The sequence below is a fragment of the Vespula vulgaris genome, chromosome 14, assembly GCF_905475345.1.
Source record: "Vespula vulgaris chromosome 14, iyVesVulg1.1, whole genome shotgun sequence".
In the NCBI taxonomy this organism is placed as follows: Eukaryota; Metazoa; Arthropoda; class Insecta; order Hymenoptera; family Vespidae; genus Vespula; species Vespula vulgaris.
This window is the reverse complement of record NC_066599.1, coordinates 4,256,568-4,278,784: the sequence shown is the minus strand read 5'-3', so window position 1 is coordinate 4,278,784 and position 22,217 is coordinate 4,256,568. Positions and strand designations below refer to the sequence as shown.

At 29.4% G+C, this 22,217-nt stretch overlaps 1 protein-coding gene across 12 annotated transcripts in view; it reads left to right on the top strand.

Annotated features, from left to right (window-relative positions):
* LOC127068990 (myocyte-specific enhancer factor 2) overlaps window positions 1-22,076 on the top strand; it is a 65,374-nt gene extending 43,298 nt beyond the window's left edge. For 6 of the 12 annotated variants that reach the window (XM_051005523.1, XM_051005525.1, XM_051005526.1 and 3 more), the window contains 7 exons: window positions 4,147-4,263; window positions 5,118-5,321; window positions 8,645-8,803; window positions 9,620-9,755; window positions 9,891-10,147; window positions 10,524-10,705; window positions 11,377-22,076. In XM_051005523.1, the coding sequence (XP_050861480.1) occupies window positions 4,210-4,263; window positions 5,118-5,321; window positions 8,645-8,803; window positions 9,620-9,755; window positions 9,891-10,147; window positions 10,524-10,705; window positions 11,377-11,830 (1,446 nt within the window). In that variant the 5' untranslated portion in view covers window positions 4,147-4,209 and the 3' untranslated portion in view covers window positions 11,831-22,076. The remainder of the gene's footprint in view (window positions 1-4,146; window positions 4,264-5,117; window positions 5,322-8,644; window positions 8,804-9,619; window positions 9,756-9,890; window positions 10,148-10,523; window positions 10,706-11,376) is intronic. The other 6 variants (XR_007783268.1, XR_007783266.1, XR_007783267.1 and 3 more) reach the window with 6 other exon arrangements.
* The last annotated feature ends 141 nt before the right edge of the window (window positions 22,077-22,217 follow it).

Genomic DNA, 22,217 nt, shown 5'->3' with positions numbered 1-22,217 from the left:
ACGACGACGTTGATGATATGGAACGTCGTTTATAAAGATAAGATCTATCTCGATGCGATTGATAATTCCAACATTTTTTCTTCCCTTTTTTTTTCGTTAATTTCCCTCTTCTTTCTCTCTACTTTCGAAATATCGAACGTTCGAAAAAAAGATGATATTGATCTTATTAATAATAATAATTTCAAACGAATTTCAATCGTATATAATTTATGGTTTATAGTTAACCGTATATAATTCAAAACGAATTTTCATGAAAAAGAAAAGAAAAGAAAAGAAAAAAAAGAAAGAAAGAAAGAAATTTCGGCCTCTAGGAAAATGTTCCTATATAAAATGACGAAATACGATAGGTATATAAAATGATAAATATGAACTCTTAGTTCACCTTAAATCTTTATCGACGATCGAGGTATAAAGTGGAAATAAAAAAGGAAAAAAGAAAAAATGTGTTAGGTTCCACAGGTTGACTTTTCGGAGTCGATCGTTTGGGGTGTCTCGTTCTTTGAAGAAACTAACCGTTATCACGACGAAGACCCGCAAGGATCGCCTTTATGGTGGCGTTTATGTGCCGTAGGAAAAGGTCTTTTCCTATATACCGTGAACCGTGTATTACGCATTTAGGGCATAGTAATGACGGTGAAGTGTAATAATTTGTCTCACCCTTTCCTCCGCTAGAATATACCTTCTACATCATAGAACGCGCTTTGCCCCATGCTGAATTCTTCCCACGTGACGCCGAAGCCGTTCTTGATCGATAGTTTCGATACAGGAACGTGTACGCCACTAGAGAATTCTCTTTGGAACTAAGTAGTGTTACATAGGGACCTGAAGAAATAGAGAGAAAGAGAGGGACAGTAAACGAAGAGCCTACCAATTTCTTTTTCTTTTTTTTTCTTTTTTTTTTCTTTTTTATTTTTTTATTTCTATTCAATTCCACGATAAACTCGACTTCAAATCAAACTTTCTTTATAGTAATGAATTTCGAGATATCGACGAAAAAAAGAGAAGAATGAAAAAAAGCGAATAGAAAAATACTGACAAAAAAATTAAAAGAAAGAAAAACTAAACTTTGTTTTATTTGAAAAGGTTGGAACGAGCCAGGACGATCGCAAAAATTGATTGGCATGGGCTCACTTCCAAGAGTAACATTGTATGACGGTAGAACGATTTTCCTACTGTTTACATAAGCCAACGTGGTACGAGATTTAGCCATCGAAACTGGTTGCTACTCTATCGGAGTTATAAACTTTAAAATATAAATCTCTCTCTCTCTCTCTCTCTCTCTCTCTCTCTCTCTCATTCTCTCTCCCACTCATTTTTTTTCTTCTTTCAACTTTTAATGATACCCATCGCGTCATATAAGGCGGGCCAAAAGTTCCTAGACGATTTTAAAAATCAATTACTCTTTTTTGAAACTCCTACTTTTTTTTTATATCTGTTCTTAGACTGGTTTTGTTTAGCGAAATTATAACAAGACCAGAAACCACTTCCGGTACAGCCTATATGTTTCGAAGAATACAATAAACTATACAACTTAATTATTCTACGTTTGTACGAGGAATTTTTCTTATCACGATAGATAAATAGATAGATAGATAGATAGATGAATGGATGAATAAATGAATGAATATGATAGAAGGATAGGAGAAAAGAAAAAAATTATATTTTCCTAAAAGAAAAATATTCTTTTTTGGGGAGTATTTATCGAGGTTCGTGTATTAGGGGCTTGATTACATTTATGGGTCCGATCAATTATCACTATCTCTACTTTCATACCCGCAAGAGAGAGAGAGAGAGAGAGAGAGAGAGAGAGAGAGAGAGAGAGACGTTATTTTGTTCATTCTTCGATCTGACATCACCGACGTCCATCGTTCTGTATGTTTACTCTTGTTCGGCCATATGATGCTGTTTGTAATTAAGAGAAAAAGATTACGTAATTCTGTTGGTCGGTTGGTTAGTTGGTTGGGTTTACGAGATGTTTGTATCTTAATTTTTAGTCGAGACAAAGGAGTCGATTAGTTGTCTTTCGTTTCTAAGAAAAACGAAGGAAGAAAAGCTGATGGTTGAATTGATGACATTCTCTCTCTCTCTCTCTCTCTCTCTCTCTCTCTCTCTCTCTCTCTCTCTCTCTCTCTCTCTCTCTCTCTCTCTCTCTCTTTCTTTCTCTCTCCTTTTTCTTTAGAACAATAAATATTAAATTTTAATAAACTGCGATAACCGTTTATATTATCCAACGAAGGAGAGAGTACTTATTCTGAATATGATTCAACAGGAACAATGTACAAATGAACGATAGAACGGTTCGTTGGTAAGGGAAAAAAGATAGCCTTTAACATTTTCACGTTGATATGTCAATGAGGAGTTGATACATTTTACTCCAAAGAGATAACGGCTACTGGTGGTTGGTTTGTGGATTGTTCCATTCATTTCGAAAGACATAATTACATTTTCTACCTATTCTAGCATTCCTCACCGATCTAATTCTAAGATCGAACGTAAAGGACTGTTTGATTAATCGTTCGGACTTGTTACAATGGTATGAGAAATTCGCAGGAAAAAAAAGAGAAAAGAAAAGATAGGAAGGAAAAAGTAAATGAAAAAAAGAAGAAAGAAAGGATATCGTTTTCACGAATTTCCATCGATGAAGGATTAGGATGAAATTAGATTAAAAAAAAAAAAAAAAAAAAAAGAAAGAGAGAGAGAGAAAAGAAAGAAAGGAAGAAAGAGATAGAGAGAAAAAAAGAAAGAAAATAAAAATAAAAAAAGAAAAGAAGTCCACTAAATTGAAACTGATTGCTTAGCTACAAAGGCGAAATGATTAAAATAACACGCATGAATTATCGCGATTAGCATAACAAGTTTTGCTTGTCTAGTAGTAGTAGAAGTCTGCCGTTTTAAGCATTCTCTTTCTATCTTAGAAAAGGAAACGTTCTCTATCTTTTTCTTTCTTCCTCCCTCCCTCTCCCTCTCTCTCTCTCTCTCCTCTCTCTCTCTCTCTCTCTCTCTCTCTGTCTGTCTCTCTCTCTTTTACAATGATACTTGCTAATACACATACGTAGGCATTAACATTTTCTATATCGCGTAGATAACACAGTTGCAATTTTCTTGCCACTGACATGATAGAACAACTATGTTGTTCTTTCCTTGTCCTCCGCTATTTTATTTTGTTTTTATTTATTTTTTTATTTTCTCCTTGTCGATTTTATATTCCTTTTTCTTTCTAATACGGCGATTATAAAACGACACGACGCAGGGAATCATTATGCGTTCTCAACGACACACTACTCGACTCTCCATCTATTCTCTTACATTTATATTCTTGAATATTATCTCAAGGTCATGCAACAACAATCCCAACGCATTCATTAATTCATCTCTCCCTTTTCTCATCGTAGAGTATACTATTAATCGACATGGCCGATTATAAAGAGGAGCCATGTATACGCTCTGACGTTTATGAAATTAATAAATATTATAATTGATTTTTTTTTCTTTCGCGTTTTCTCTCTCTCTCTCTCTCTCTCTCTTTCTCTTTCTCTTTCTTTCCCTTTCTCTATCTTTTTTATCCCTTTTCTTTCTTATAGTCGCTCCTACACTTTTATTTCAGAGAGGACGGCAACTTTTTTTTTTCTTTCTTTCTTTCTTTCTTTCTTTTTGTCTCTTTTTTTTTCTTTCTCTTTTTTTTCTTTCTCTTTTTTTTCTTTCTTTTTTTTTTCCACCGAATCGAATGATCATACTCTGCCTTTTGTTCAAAAGTGCTACTGAACTTTTGTAAACTAGTCGCGTTGCCTTGTATGCATGCACACACATAGAGAATATCGAATCGATACGTAAAAGCGAGACATATGCAAAAGCTCCTTCTATTCAACGTTAGAATTTAAAGTGCCGGTCTAGTTCTGTCGTGTACGCTTTGCATTTTCAAAGTGAATCGTATTTTCCGTCTGTTTGTCTCTCTCTCTCTTTCTCTCTCTCTCTCTTTCTCGTTGACGAGAATTTTTTGCTTTTTCCTTCTTCTCTTTTACATACATACATACATACATACATATATATATATATATTGTTCACTCTTGTTAATAAATTATGATTTATAAATTCTATAAAAATTATAAGTGGTAACGACTAACTCTTCTTTTTCTTCTTTCGTTTCAGCGTTTTTAATATTCCATCCAGTGGTTCTGAGAAACTCTTTCTTCTCGACGACATCGTGCAACAATGGGTCGGAAGAAGATTCAGATCTCGCGCATCACGGACGAACGGAACCGTCAGGTATTTGCGAAGAATGATTAATGGAAAATCGATATTTCCATCATTTCAATCGTATTTCTCTTCATATTCCTTTCCCAATCTCTTTTTCTCTTGATTTCTATTCTAACTGAGATTTATTTCATTTTTTATCCCCCCCCCTTTCTTTTCCTTTTTTTTTTCTTTATTTTCTATCATTTCATTTTATTTCATTTCTTTTTTTTTTTTATTTTAACGCGATACTAATTTCATTTTTTTATTCAAATTTCGAAAAAAGAAATTAAATCGAAGTTAAGTTCAGTTAAAAACGAGTCAGAAGAAATTAATTAAATTCAAATGAATGTTTAATAAAGGTTTAATTGAAATTAATTCAAATTTGCCAAGCAGAGATTGATTTTTCCTCTCTATTCATTTTTTATAGAAATGAACGTATAGAATATTTACATAAATATATGAAATGTAATATCGAAATACAGGGTTGACCAAAAGTTTCTACATGATTTTACGAATCAAGTATCTATTACCTTTTCAAGAAATTCTTAGGCTGTTCTTTTTTTCCTGATTATAAAGTTACATTGAGAGAGAATATTAGACAATTATTTTGGAAGAAAATTAAAAAAAAATTTATTAAATCATCGAAAAAAACTCGTGACTTACTTCGCCTCCCTGTAATCATTGTATCAAAAGATTACATTTTTTTCATTGAAAAAAAAGAAAAGAAAGAAAGGAAGGAAGAAAAAAAGATAGTAAATTGGATTCGTATTATATTTAAATGAATTAAATAATATCGTGATTACATTTGAAATAGATTTGATTTAATTTGACCAATGGGAAGAGTAAAACGTTCGCCATAAATGATTTCTCTGTTTGCACACTAGGTGACCTTTAACAAGAGGAAATTCGGGGTAATGAAGAAGGCGTACGAATTGTCGGTACTATGCGATTGCGAGATTGCGCTGATTATCTTTAGTTCGAGCAACAAGCTGTACCAGTATGCGAGCACCGACATGGACAAGGTTCTCCTCAAGTACACCGAGTACAACGAACCCCACGAGTCCCTCACCAACAAGAATATCATCGAGGTGAGTCGATTTATCCGCTGCACTTTGTAGGAATAGTTCTATAGCGATATATTAGGTCCTATATTATGACATTTCAATCGAATGTCTTTTCTTATTCATAAATGAGTGATTAATTTAAAAAAAAAAAAAAAAAAAAGAAAGAAAAAAAAGAATGATGAAATTAAAAATCTACAATTCTTATATTTGATAATTATATATTATCCATTAATGGAGTGCACATTATATAACAAAATTAAATAAGAGACATTAAAAAAAAAAAATTAGCATTTAAAAATAAATTTCGTTCGTATTCAACGACTAAAAGAAAAAAAAAATTAAAAATTTACGATTCTTTTCTTCGATAAATGAATGTACGTAGGTGTTATCCATATTAATGAATCGATCTTGTATAACATAATTAAATGACAGATATTTTAAAGAATTGACTTTTAAAAATAAATTTTGTTCATATTTAACGACTAAAAAAAAAGAGATTAAAAATCTACAATTTTTTTTTTTTTTTTTTTTTTCTTTTTTTCCGGTAAACAAATGTGTGTAGGTGTTATCCGTATTAAAGAGTCCACCTTGTATAACGAAATTAGATGATAGATATTTTAAAAATAAATTTTGTTCATACATAGCGATGAAAATATGAAATTTGAGATCTAGGATCATTTTCTTTGATAATTAAATCTGCTTAAATGTTTTTTATATCGAATTTATAGAACAGTCTGATAAGTATTTAATTATATAAATCTTCGTTATCTATTATAATTTTTATTCATTTTTATCGTACGCTAACCTTTAATAATTTCGCAAGAAAATTATCATAGATCATTCGGGTGAATATATGACGAATTTAATTTTTCTCATTTCGAATGAGAAATCATATATTCGAGAATTAATCGAGAATTGAGAGGTATACAGATGAATGTATCAAGTATTCGAATAATTCGTTCGAATGAAATTTCGTTAATTTCGTATGCTGCGTGTTGTACTCGACGTGTTGATCTTCGTGCTTCGAATATAATTAATTCGTATAAATTCAACGTGAAAAGAGAGAGATAGATAAATATATATATATATATATATATATATATATATATATATATATATATTTATGTTTGTGATAATGTCCAACGTAGACATGCAAATAATATTAATGCATAAAATATTCATTAATTATAACAAAAGAAAATAATAATAATAATAAACAAAAATAATGTATAACAAATCGGAAAAACAAATCGGAGACGTGTAAACAAAGTAATAGAATATAAATAAAATGATTACTATTGAAATAAATTTGTTTATTTGAAATCCAGGAAATAAACGAATATAAAAAGAAAACAAAACAATGAATCTTAAGCTATAAATAAATGAAAAGGCATAATAAATTTTATAAATAAAAACGATACTATATAAATAAAATGTAGTATAAAAGTAAAGAAAAAGCAAAATATATATATATATATATATATATATATATATATATAAATAAATAAATTATCTTCATTACGATATTAACCTATTAAATCTGTTCGAAGAGTATACTCGTCACGAAGATATGGCAATTTTTTGTATTATTGCACAAATATATGACGTCATAATACAAAAAAAAATGTCATTTCTTAATGATCAGTATGTACTCCTATACAGTTAAAATAACATAACATATCTAACATAACATAAAATTCATTAATTAAAACAAATAACAAAATAAAATAAAATAAAACAAAATAAAAGAAAATGGAATAAAAGAAAAAGAGTTCAGGCAAACAGAAATAAAATGATGGGCGCGTAAAATTCAAGAGAGAAAGAGAAAAAGAGAGAGATAGATAGATAGATAGATAGATAGATAGATAGATAGATAGATAGATAGATAGATAGATAGGTAGATAAATAGATATATAGATAGATAGATAGAGATGCATCGAATTGAGATGGTAGACGTGAATGTTTAAAAGAGTTAGCAGACACACGGTGGGATCGTTAAATTCCTCTTGCGAAAGGTAATGCCAAGGCCCGCTTGGAAGTGCACTCTCTTACAAAACGTCTTCCTCGAAGCGGATCGGAATCGATCATAAAGTCGGAACAGGTTTTACTCGAAGTAGGATCGATGTCTGTTTAGAAGCGAGAACGTGTTTCTCCGTCTTTCGTTGATTTTATTAAAAAAAAAAAAAAGGAAAGGAAAGAAAAGAAAAAAGAGAGAGAGAGAGAGAGAGAGAGAGAGAGAGAGAGAGAGAGAGAGAGAGAGAGAGATGAACGACGATTAATTATATGACAAATATACACAATACTATACCACTAATTTTCTCTATTTCTATTTCTCTCTCTCTCTCTCTCTCTCTCTCTCTCTCTTTCTCTCTCTCTCGCTCTCTCTCTCGCTGTTTAAGTGAAACCAAACGATTTTAGCGATCAAACGAGAAACACGTGGTGGCGATCTTATGTCAACATATACGCGACATTGTTAATGATGTAAATAAGAATAGGATATAATTAATTATCACACGTGAACACATAAACACACACATCGAAATGTGCTGCTGCGATGAGAAATCTCTGAAATGTTGGAAATTATTCGATGTAGGTCATGGTATTCGCAAGGCCGTTTCTCACAAATGATTTATTAAAGAAAAGTAAAAGGAAGTAAATTTCGAAAGAGCAATCTTATTAGTATGAACATAATAATATAATAAATTAGGAAAAAGAATGTTTTATTTTTTCAAATTTTTTTTTGTTTCATTTGTAACAAGAATTGTAGAGTTTATTTGAAAAGAAAAAAATGTTTTTGAATAAAATTTAACTATAGTTTATAAATATATATATATATTAGAAAAATCAATATATAAATAGAAAGATCTATATAATTATACATTCGTTAAAGAATAAAATGAAAAAAAAAAGAAAAGGAAAGGAAAGAAACATAATTTAAAATAAAATCAAATTGTTTATAATTCCATCCAAACAATTGCGTAATATTAATTAAGACAAAAATATCGATTGGAATTAATAATTCTTTATCATTTTATAATCCTCATTTCCTTTTGCAATTCGTACACGAAGGATAAGGGAGGACGTTCATTCATAGAATTGCGTAGAGTTTATCTTGAATTTTCTTCTTTTTTTCTTTTTTTCGATTCTTTTTTTCTTTTTCTTTTTTTTTTTGTTCGCTGCACGCCTATAATTTGCACCTGCGAATACACGCGTCGCGAGGTCGAACGTTTCCTCTAAGCGCTTAGGATAAGCGCGCGCGTGTGTGTTGGTGTTAAATTAACGTGCATGTGAAGGTTGAGTGCCCTCGGGCGGTGTGGTCACGTGAACCTGTCTGCTGACACTTGCAGGCGCTCAACAAGAAGGAACATAAGGGTGCCATGTCTCCGGAGAGTCCGGAACCCGACGCGATCGAGTACAATCTTACCCCGCGTACCGAGGCGAAATACACCAAGATCGACGAAGAATTTCAGATGATGATGCAGAGGCACCAGCATAATGGCACCAGGGTACGTGATCGCCGTACATAATCGAGTCACATGCAAATGCTATTTCTTTCTACTTTCGAAACGTTCTTCATCTTTTTTTGTTTGTTTCTTTTTTATTTGTTTGTTTTCTATTTTTTTTTCTTTTTATTCGTTTGTTAGAATTGGTAGTATTGGGTTGACTGATAAATAACTCGTAAGTTTTTTTACGTCCAAGTAAATATGACCAATCCAATATGAGTATTAACAATATTTTTGTTTAACACGGTAAATAAGTATAATTTGCAATTTTGGAATTTTGTATACTACGTATCTCTTCAAATAAACGACACTAATATTTTGTATACTATATTTTACTATGGTAAATACAGTATACTGTAGTATACTCTGTAATATTGTTCATACAATGACATTGTTTTATAATATCGAAATTTCCAATTAAAAAATTCAATAAATAATGTACGATCAATCTAATACAATGCAAAATGATACAATTAGGAATTCCAATTATAAAATAGAATCGTATTTATATTGGATTGATGCATAATTAAGTAATATCCATTTTATTCTAATTAGTTCTTAGCTCTTAACGGTATTTATTTATGAATCAACCTAATGGAATATCGAAACTTTTATTTACTTTTTCTTTTTTTTTCTTTTTTTTTTTCTTTTTTTCTTTTTTCATACGATCGTATCAACTATCTCCGTTCCTTATCATATTTCATATTTCATTTGCAGAATTTATAAGGTTCGAGTGGAAACCGGACTAGCTCTAGTGATTTCTACGAACTTCCCATGATCCAGCAGAAAGTGAATTACAAGTATAATGTTTGATTACAGGGGATGGGACAGTCTAATTACACATTACCTGTAACTGTGCCGGTGAATAGTTATGGTGAATCTCTTCTTGGATCTAGTCCTCAGATGGCACATACAAGCATTTCTCCCAGACCTTCATCGTCTGAAACAGATTCAGGTAATATTCGAATTAATAAAAAAAAAAAAATAAAAAAAAATAAAAGAAAAAATGTAAAAGAAAAAGGAAGAAAAAAGAAGAAATCGAAACAAACAAATGTAACCATCTGAAACGTTAATATTTGCCTGTTTACAGTTTATCCACCAGGAGGAATGTTAGAAATGAGTAATGGCTATCCTCCATCAGCTTCCCCGTTAGGCGGATCACCTAGTCCAGGACCTTCACCAGCACTTGGAGTTGGTGGAGGTAGCGCGAATAAAGGCAGTAATCCATCAAGGCATTCGCCACAACCACCACCACCTCCACCACCACCACATCCTCACAGAGCCAACCTTCGAGTAGTTATACCGACACCTCTCACACAACCACTTTCTGAAGACACCAATTACGACGTGAGTGTATTGGCTAATATGTATGATCATTTAATACTGGCAATAATATTTTATAACCCTTTCATATACAATTTATTGTTACAACATTCTTAATTTTTATTTATTTTTTTTTAATATATATATTTATTATTTATTTTATGTTTATATATATCATTATTTATTAATAATATATATTGTTATATATATATTATTTATTTGTTTTTTTTTAATATATATATTTAATATATATACTAACTGGTAAATAAATAAAGATAAAATGAATAAAATTGCGTGCATTCAAGAATTTAAATAGTTTTATTATTTTTTGTTTGTTTGTTCGTTTATCTCTTTTACTCGTTTAATGTATGATAATATTTGGCATTTTTTGGATTTACAGAGCGGTCACACGCAATCTGCATTGAACACACCGGTAGTAGCATTACAGACACCTTCGGTACCAGCTGGGTATTCCAGTTTTGGTCCAACGGACTATTCCTCAGATCTAGGAAGTCTTGCATGGTCTCATCAGAGGTACGTTGATGACTTATCAATGTATTCGGCCACCATGTCCAGCATCAGGTAAATCATATTTCATAATTATACTTATGAAAAAAAACTATTTTTTATCCAGATGGGTATAAATTTAATAAATGAAATGAATTCTCTCACTAAGTTCCAAAATTTTCAAGGAGATATTTTTTATCGTACAAAATTTATAACTTACACGTGATATTATTATTATTATTATTATTATTATTATTATTATTTTTATTATTATTATTATTATTGTTATTTATTTCCAATTCAAATTCTACTGGAATTCTATAGTTTTTTTTCTCGATAATGGTTTTCGGCATGCCATTTTTTCCAACAACGATCTATTCGTACCATTTACTAATACGCATGTACTATACAACTCGTATCGTATAAGTTAATTAATCATTCATTCGATGCATAGCCCCATATGCTTTTTAATCAGCTTATGAAGTATAGTCACGAATTAAAAAGAAGAACGAGACGACGGTACGTCTTGTCGAAATTATAACAAACTTGTTACTTTATTTAACCGTTTAACCAACGAACATAAGGGTACGCTTACTCCCAAATAAAAAAACAAAAAAAAACAAAAAAAAACAAAAAAATGGAAAAGAAAAGAAAAATTAAAAAAAAAAAATACACAGAAGAGAACAGAAACGAATCATAAGGATATTAGAGTTCGGGTTAAAACTAAAACATATTTTCGATTACAGCGGTCTTCCTCATTTAGCTGTTTCGAGCAGCACTCCTCCGCCATCGACGTCGCCTTTACCAGTGAAAATAAAAAGTGAACCGATAAGTCCACCCCGAGATCCACACGGAGGTAACAGTGGTTCGAGTGGAGGACCAAGTAATGCCAGTAATTTGCATCATACAAACTTGAATGTCGGTCCTTCGTCTAGTACCGGTGCACCACCTCCACATCATGTACCTCATGGCGGTCCTCAGACATTAAACTTAGTATCAAACAGACCGAGCAGTAATCCACCTCCATCCCACTCGGGTAGTATAACTCCAACAAATTTACCATCCCCAGGTAGTGGGACGGTTGGTGATATAAGAACGACGAGTCATGCTGCTAGTGCTGCTAACGGAGGAAATAGTTCAGATTATGAAAATGGACCGCTTATGAAACGGTCCAGGATTACGGAAGGATGGGCGACTTAATGTCAATCGAATTGTTGCACCCAGTTGTTTCATACCTCGACGTACAACGGCATATAGTGCTTGTGAGTTCCAGTATATATTACAAACTCATTTTAAACGTCCTTGAGACATAATATACTTCTTCACTTTAAGTGGTTATGGATGGTACATTGTTGGCCATAGCCAAGAGAGTGGATTAAAAAACAAGGGAATGGAAAGGAAAGGAAAGGAAAGAAAAGAAAAGGAAAGGAAAGGAAAGAGAGAAAAAAAAATTAAGAAAGAATATCTGTTTATATTTTCAAACTATACACAGAATACATTTATTTGAGGAGAGAAAAAAAAAGAAATACGGTGCCATAATGTTAAAACTTTATATATATATATATATATTCTATGTATATACATATGATGGATACATACATACATACATATATATATATATATAAATATATTTTCATGTATATAATATGAAGTGTTGTTTGTATATATGTCATAAAAATTTCATGATGGTTTTAAAAAAGACGTGCGATACATGTCTCTGACATGGCGCGCATTGTCATCTCTCTTGTATGAGAAACTCCTTTTGAAGAAAAAGGAAATCACTGTATGTTAGATAAACACACATACACACACGCATACATACACACATACAAACACACACACATACACACACACAATATCTAATTATGAAATTTGAAAGTTTACCAATATTCTAATGAAATATTGGACGAATGGCGGATGATCGGGAAATGATGTGTATATGTAGTAAGGGTTGTCAAAGTTGGATTTTACCATTGCAATTCGTTGTTGTTTTGTGTGGTATAGTAGTCGGTCAGCAGCATATCCCGTTGATTTAGATTCCACAGAATATATATATATATATATATATATATATATATATATATATATATATATAAAATACGAACAATCAGTAATTTTTATCATATGTGTCTACTCAAGTCGATCTGTATAAATCGGTCCGATATGTACGAAGAATTAATCTAGTCACTTAAACTAATATTCGAATTGTGCGAAGAGGCGCTCTATAATCAATTCGTTTTAGCACAGGATTGTCTATCTCTGTTCAGATTAAAAAGATATACTTTTTATAACCCGTTCATTAGATACATTTTATGATCATGTTACGACAGTATATACACATTATTACACGAATATGTCTGTTTTTTGCACATATTTATTATGGCTGTAATATTCTTATATGCAATTGTTTCATATTCTCATGAGTACTTATGTCACTAATAAGATACAATCCGTTCAATATATATACATATATATATATACAGAAAGAAAAAGAGAAAGAGCACAAATATACATTGCATGAAATTCAATGTATAATAATTATCACAAAACGAGAAGTATATATATATATATACCACATACACAAACACACACACACACACACCCAAACATACATACATACACAGATACACACACACACACTTTTTTCTTTTTTTCGTTTTTTTTTCCTTCCTTTTTTAATTATTGCTTTTATTCACATACTCTTTAAGGATAAATGAATTGTTGATCTTGTAAGTGAATTAGTTAACGGTCTATGCCTGCTAATGTGCGAGTCGGCTACTGTACTCAAAATATTCATGATATTCTCTATAGAACAAGATTCGAAATTAATATATTGAGAAAGAATTACACGCCGTAATATGATATAGATAGTTAATAGACATATTATTATATATAGTGTTGATCGATAAAAAGAATATAGACACATAGACGTGCATATATATATATATACACACACACATATATATATGTATATATATATACGTGTTATATACGTTTTCCACAAACTATTTTGCACATTTGATATAAAAGAAAATCATGAGAAGAAAAAAGTGTAGGAACTTGCAACCCTTAAAGCCTAAAAAAAAAATTAAGGAAAAAAAACAAGCACACACAATGAGAGCTTATCTCACAGGTACATGTCATATCGAAAACTTATAACAATACAACAACAACTACAACAAAAAGCATATATATATAAATAAATTAAAAAATATATATATATATACCTTAACAAATTGTAATCTTAATATTATCGTCGCAAACGTTTAAAAGCATCTCCAAAGTAAAATATATGAGTTACAAGAGATACACAGTACACGATGAAAACTTAATTATATATATATATATGTATGTGTGTGGTGTGTATGTATGATATTATATATGTATATATGTGTGTATATATATATATATATATATATATATATATATATATATATACGTATATATATGTGTGTGTGTATATATATATACATGTATGTATATGTATGTGTATGTATGTCTATATACATAGATATATATATATATATATATATATATATATATATATATATATATATATACACATACCTAGTAGATATATATACATATATATATACACATATATATGTGTGTGTATACACACATACACACACACACGAGAGAGAGAGAAAGAGAGAGAGAGAGAGAGAGAGAGAGAGAGAGAGAGAGAGAGAGAGAGAGAGAGAGAGAGAGAGAGAGAGAGAGAGAGAGTTTGAAACAATAGTATCTTCCAAAGCTAAATGCACTAAGGGAAGGTTAAGGAGGGTTCGCGTATGCCTTTGTAAAACTGTCATTTTGTGATGTTCTTATTAATACAATGAGAGAGACATCGTAAACAAAAAAGTTTGATGTTGGCTCTTTAACGTTTATTAATTATGATTAATCGTTTTTAAGAGTCTTCGTGGTCAAGTAACAGGGTTGCAGTTGCATTATATATAAAGTAGTCTCTCTCCTTCCTAAAATTAAATTAAAAAAAGAAAAAAAGTAAAAGAAATAACTGCGAATAATATTGAAACAGTCTCGATTCTATTCTTTTCAAGATGTATCCTGATGAGACTTGCTCTCAAGAAGTTGTATTTGATAAATAATTTGTAACTATTAATGGAATATGCAGGTATATTATGAATGAATAGTGCCTGGCACCACTTGTGGCCCTCCTGTTAGGGTGCTTTCCTGAAATGTTCTGTGCAATATTAATTGTTGCTATGTGTTAGAGAGATAAAGAGAGATAAAAAATTATGTACACGGTCTGATAACTGTAAGGAGAATGATCAGCTGATTTTAAATCTACCGGTTAAAAATTGGTGGATAAAGCAGGGTTTCATGGGAAAGCAACCTGTTATTATTATGTAGAAAAAAAAACAAAATGAAGAGATTATATAAAAAAAATAATATAATCTTGAATATATATATATATGATCAGTTTCTTTACACTGCATATTAGGTATGTTTCAGATGACTGTACGAACAATCGGTATGTGAAATATAAAGAAAAATCTATATATACGTATAGTCTCTCCTAACGTAATCACACAAATTTTTAAAATGATCACAAAGTGCAATCTCTTAGCCAACACACTTTTTTATCAAACGAAAGAAAAAAAAAAGTATAAAGAACTTGTTATTTTTCATAATGAAGAAGTAAAATTTAATGTATTGAAAAAAAAATATATATATATATGTCTTCACTAGTTATTAAACTTTTCCTATTGACACACACGAAAAATTTATTATATTTAATTGATATTTTATTAGTATATCACACATGAAAATATGTATAAATATCTGGCATAAATTCTTGCAATGTAAAGAGAAAATGAAAGAGCAAGATAAGTGTCTGGTCTAGATGTCTTGTAAACTGCTTTTTTTCTTTTATATATATTACTTTCTTTTTCCTATTTTCTATTTATTAATTATTCGAAGTGAGATTGCAGTATTCTGAAATCAGCACAATTCAATTATTCTCTTTTGCACAAACATTTTTATACTCTTTATTTGAGAATAAAGTAAGAAAAGAAGAATAAAAAAGATCATTCATTAAAATTCAATATTCGCAAGTTCAAAATGCAATTCGGTCAGTGAATTTGTCATCATTATATTTATTCTGCGTATAACTCTAGCAGCATTGTTTTAGTTTAAATTAATTAGTTTAATTATCATTGTTAACATTTCGGATTGATTAAAGAAAAAAAGGAAGCCGTAAACAAAATATGAAACAACAGATTTCGAACAAAATTTTACTCGTTAAATTCGAAATTAAAAGAGAAATACTTATATATATATATTGTACGATACATCTCGTTATCATTCTGACATTTTTATCATGCATAATGAGCTTAATGGAAAGTAATTTACCAGTTTTTACACCAACACTTATATAAATGATCACAATGTGATGTAAAAGCATGCTCAGTACTTTATATATATGCAAGATTTATTAATGTACTATCGGATCTATTTTATCATAAAAATACGATATAGTAAATGCATAGTAAGCATGTAACTATAAGCGTCTTGTTAAATGTACGTTAAGTACATGTACGTAATGTACGTTTCAATGTATATTTTTAATATGGAGTACATGTAAGTTATATATATACATATATACATATATATATATATGATATATATATATATATATATATATCAACAAAAGATATAAGTTGATGTAATTAAAGGCAAAAAAGGAAAAACAAATGTATTCCTCTTGGTGGGCACAACCGGTGACTGTAAGATATTAATATTTTGTCAAAATATTGGATCGCGCACTTATAATTAGATTGTAATTCTAAGAAAGGGGTTTTGAACCTTTGATAAGTTTTTTTTCTCTCTCTTTTTTGTTGTTTACGTTTGTTTACAATAGGAGTTATTATATAATAGATGCTTGTAAAGATTTTTTTTCTTTTTTTCATTTATTTATTTTTTCCTAACAATTTAGATTTATTTTTATTATATTTATTTTCTTTCTTTCTTTATCTATTTTTTCTTTTCTTTCCTTTTTTTTGTTTTTCTTTTCCTTCTTTTTTCTTCTTTTTTTTTTCTTCATTGTCTTTGTTCTTTCTTTTTTTTGTCGAACGAAATTGTTGCTCGATGCGGTTTGATCGATTAATTAGAAGCAAAAATAAAAAAAGAATATATTATGTATTATATTGTTATATTGGGCAGTGTATTACGTGTTACATTAAAAAAAAAAAAAAAAAAAAAAAAGAGAAAAAAAGAAACAAGAAGAAAATAGAAGGAAAACCCAATTCTCTTTCATTAAATTCTAATAAATTCGATATTTTATCTTGTTTGTTATTTTTGAAAGGAACTCTTTTTCTAATCACGTCTAACGTCGTCGTCATAATGTTGTGCCTTTCAAGGTTTATAACGAATATTCAATACGTAAAAATAATAATGATAATTATTATAGTTAAACACTCAGAGACTATTAAAAGTTGTTGGAATCGCTGTGAATGAAAAAGGACTATCCTGTTAAAGGAGGAAAGCTGATATGCATAAACTAAAAAGAAAAAAAAGAAAAAGAAGAAAATAATAAAAAATGAAATATATAGAAACAGATACATATAGATGTTTCTTGTAAGAATACAACTTAAATGTTGTTCGCAAAGGCCATCGCAAAAATAGGCTTCTAGGCAATGTTCGCAAATAATCGAATTGCAATGCACGGCACAAGTATCAGATCATTGTAACAACGTAGTGTAAATCAGAAGATATGGTGTGTGTGTGTGTGTGTATTTATGTATGTATGTATATATATATATATATATTATATATACATATGTATATTATATATATATATATACATGCATACATACATACATATGCATATGCATATGTGTATATATATGTGTGTGTGTATATATATATGTACTAGCCACAAATGTTGTCACCCAGCGGAACAAAAAGAAAAATTATGTACTGTGTACATATACATTTGCCATTTAAAAAGTATACGTACATATTACATATCGAAGTTGAAATATAACAGGATTATAATTACTGGACATATCTGTAAAGCCAAGTAGCATCACATTTTTAAACGTTAATGATTATCACACCCATGTTAGTGTTACTATCATGCCTGTGCATTTTGAGACTATGAAAAAATATTACATACATATAATTTTCTTTCATATGTATACAAATATATATATATACATATATATATATATTGTAAGAGATGATAAGAAGGAGAGGAAAAGGAGAAAAAGAAGAAGAAGAAAGGATAAGGGAAAGGAAAAGGAAGAAAAACTTTCATAAAGTTTTTATTCACACGTAATAACACTGTACTGAGACTTTGTAATTAATTAGTTTTTAAATATGCACTCTCTGATGAAGAAAATCGAACGAAATGACATCTTTATTAACATACTTGAAATATTATATCGTGTAGTAATATACTCATTTGTATGATACCGTTTACAGAAGGTTGTTTAATGATTCCCAAAATTATGTAATTGTATACTGTTATTATTAATTTTGAAGAGCATAGTTACGTTGTACAATGTATAAAATTTTAAATAGTCCTGTATATGTATACGTGCAGACACATACGTATTATAAAAAAAAAAATAACAAAAAGAAAAAGAAAAAGAAAAAGAAAAAACAAGATACATCGCGCATACATCGTGCATAAATTAATTGTACGTGGGTATATATGTATAATATTAATTATATATAACGTAATAGGAATATAACATACAATATATATATATATATTATATAGTTGTGCATTCAATTAGATAATAATTGCGAGGAAAAGGAAAGTAATTCATATAGTGCCATCGTAACTGAATAATTAAGGGAAAATACCGACTTTATGTTTTAAGTAGTATATCTTAGATGATAAATTTGAAGAAGAAAATTTCTTGCAGTGTTTAAGGACACACAAAGACTTGGTTTATGTTTGTAATAATAATTATAACGTTTGCCAAGGTTGTTAAAATAAGTAAGAGATGTTTTACGAAAAGGTCAACTTTATGTGATGCTAAATTTATAAAAAAAAAAAAGAAAAAAAAAGAAAAAAGAATATTTTATTATTCTTTTATGTGCACAGTCAATGCCACACAATCTATATATATATATACATACATATATACGTATTTGATTTTACCATACGCAAGGAAAAAGTGCATTAGTTAAATATAGGTCTTCGTTTGTACGTATCACTTTGGTGCTCGACATACCCGATTATCGTTATGTATTATTCAAACTGATCCATATGACCATACACTACCGTATATTTGCCTATTATCGGTCAGTATAATAATTACCAGAGTTAGTGATAAATGATGATTATTTGATAACACTTCTATGTTGTACATCACACATACACGCACATACAGACACACGTTACTTTAAACACACATATACGTATATATATGTACATATATATCTATATGTATGTACGTGTATATATATATATATATATATATATATATATATATATATTCATACAATGTTGCATACACCTAACACAGACATAAACACACGCATATACACACACATTGTGGTTAATATTACAGTGTATCAGCATAATGATATATAATTACTATGATGTTGCCCATAGAATACATTTTACTTGGTTTTTATATTTTTGCAGTATTTTATTTGAGCATTATTCCATCCAACACAAAACCTGACTAACACGAGCTAACGTTTCTTATTTATCAAAAAGTAAGATAAATCAAATTCATTTGAAATATATCCTTTTAAGATAATTTTTATTATAAATTTTATTTGCCATACTTTTTCATTAAACTATATGAAAATTGTTTTTCACGTGATTTATATTATTTATTATTTAATTATTTATTTTTATTTTCAGCAAAATCTCTAGTATCGTTTCAAAAAAGGGGCCAATGCTGAACGTGTTTATGACGAAAAAGAAAAATGATTGAGATATTGAAATTCTTTCATGCTAGAGAATTCTATCTGTTACAAATAAAAAAAAAATATATCTATATATATAATCTATATCTCTATATATAAATATATATATATATATATATATATATATATATATATCGTGAGGTATAACTATAAGAAAAGTAATCATGTTTATCACTTTCCGCAGTGACTGCATTTATAGGGGCACATTTTAAAAATACTGACGGACGTAAAGGGTCATATGAAGAGTGATTATAAAATTAATATCATAATAATTATAATTATATATTATTTACACACAACATCGATCTATATTATGTACAATGACGTGTAACGAATGAAATGAGCTAATTTTTATGTTAGTCAATGAAAAATTAAAATCTTTTCTCCAACGCAACAACGTTAACAATGTTAACGAAATGAAAAGACGGAACTCATTCATTTTCTTTCTCGTTTCATTAAATCTCAATCAATTTTTTTTTTCTTATTCTTTTTTTCTTTTTCTCTCTCGATGTTTTTCTTTTTCTTGTTCTTTTTTTTTTCTTTTTCTATAAAAAACAATACAAAATAAATAAAAAAAAAAAAAAAGAGAAAAGAAAAGAAAAGAAAAGAAAAGAAAAGAAAAGAAGAGAAGAGAAGAGAAGAGAAAAGAAAAGAAGAGAAATGATGATACGAAGAAAAAAAAAAAAAGAAAAAGAGAAAAAGAAAATATCTACGAACAAAAACACAAATGCTTTGCGAAGATTTATTACAGCATCGAATCGAGTGAGAGAGAACTGAAAAGTCATGAAGTCTAATTATAAATTTTGCGAGAGCCATTGTACATGTGATAAGAAACAAAGAACACAATTTTTCTATACACGCATATACAAAACGCATAGTATACATATATATATATATATATAATTTTTATAATCGTTCTTTTCTGTTATCGTTCGAATAACTATCATAAATTTTCTTTATACACGTATATGTAGGTGTTTGCGTTAACAAGGTCGCATACAGTATGATCGATGAGATCGTGAAAAAATACCCTCTTTACATTTTTTATTAATTTCATCTAATCACGTACAGTTTTTCTCTCCTCTAACTCCTACCTTCTCTCTCTCTCTCTCTTTATTTTTTTTACCTCGTTACTATATCGTTTTGTTATCCAAGTTCTTTTTTTTTTGGCCTACTCTTCCACGATTCATCTATTTAAAAATATCTCGATCTATCGATCGTACTGAAATTTCTTTAATGCAAACGAACTCGATTCTTTATTCTTCCTTGTTTGTTTTTTTTTTTTTTTTTTTTTTTTTTTAATTATTATCATTATTATTAAAGTTGTTCTCTTATATGCCACGCACACAGAAATCGTATGTATGTACGTAACTTACCTACTTACCTGTTGTCTATACGTCAAAGTAAATGGATTCGATTTATAAGGACTATCTTCTTCTTACATACAAACAAACATTTTACGCGTACACGTTGAAATTACGCCTTTTCATTCTCGTGAGAAGGAAGAGAAGGAAGGGGGAAAGAAAAGAAAAGCAGACAGAAAAAATATTATTAATTATTAGTATTCGTCCTTCTCATACATATGATGATCATTCATAAATGCATACATATATACATCCATACATACATACATACATACATACATGCAAACATAGCAAACAAACTCGGAAAAAAACAATTTAGAGGGACCTCGATATATTATATCATGTCTTATGCACACTCTTTACGATGTAAAAGGCAACAAGATAAAAAAAAAATTAATAATAATAATAATAATAATAATAATAATAATAATAATAATAATAATAAATAATAAATAATAATAATAATAATGAAATAACAATTAACGTTGGTAATTTAATTCAGTGTGGCACACGATATGTTTGCACTGTGTAACACTGACATGATTTTTCATTGTGACGTCCACTAATATGTAAACTTATGCGATTGTAAACATGTAAGATAGCGATCGTTGTGAATGAAAACAACACGGAACAGACATATCTCGCTAATAATAATGATAATCGTACTTACCTCTAAGAGAATAATTATGCATCTTTTAGTACGTTCGATTAGAGACACCCTCGCGTCGTAAAAAGAAATATATTATATACATAAATATATATACACACATACATACATAATATATATATATATATAATATTTATATATATATATACACATGTTTGAACAGATATACAAACACATACACACATTTAAACGCACATGCGCGCGCGTAAATGTATTTTCGGGTATCTCAAAATTTATCGAAAATCGATGAATGAAAGATGAGATAACGATAAGAGAAGAAAGAAAAAGGAAAGAGAAAAGCAGCGATACGGATTTCTCTGTCTTATGTGTGTACGATCGTATCTATCCTCTGTAGAAATGCCTTATTATCACGTGCCTCGATTAATATTTAAACTGTTCACCTGCTTACCTATTACTTGTTAGTCTATGTAATGAATATACGTGTAATATCGAGTTATTCTTTGTACTGCTCTTGTAAATATATTCTGAAGAATTACTGTCACATTGTCGTTCTCGTCTATTTCTCTTTTGTTTAGTTGAAAAACAAAAAAAAAAGAAACAAAGAAATAAAAAACCAATCTATTTGTGTTTGCTTCGTTTTTAAGTTACTTTGTGTGTATATACTACTTGTCTTTGTTTTTAT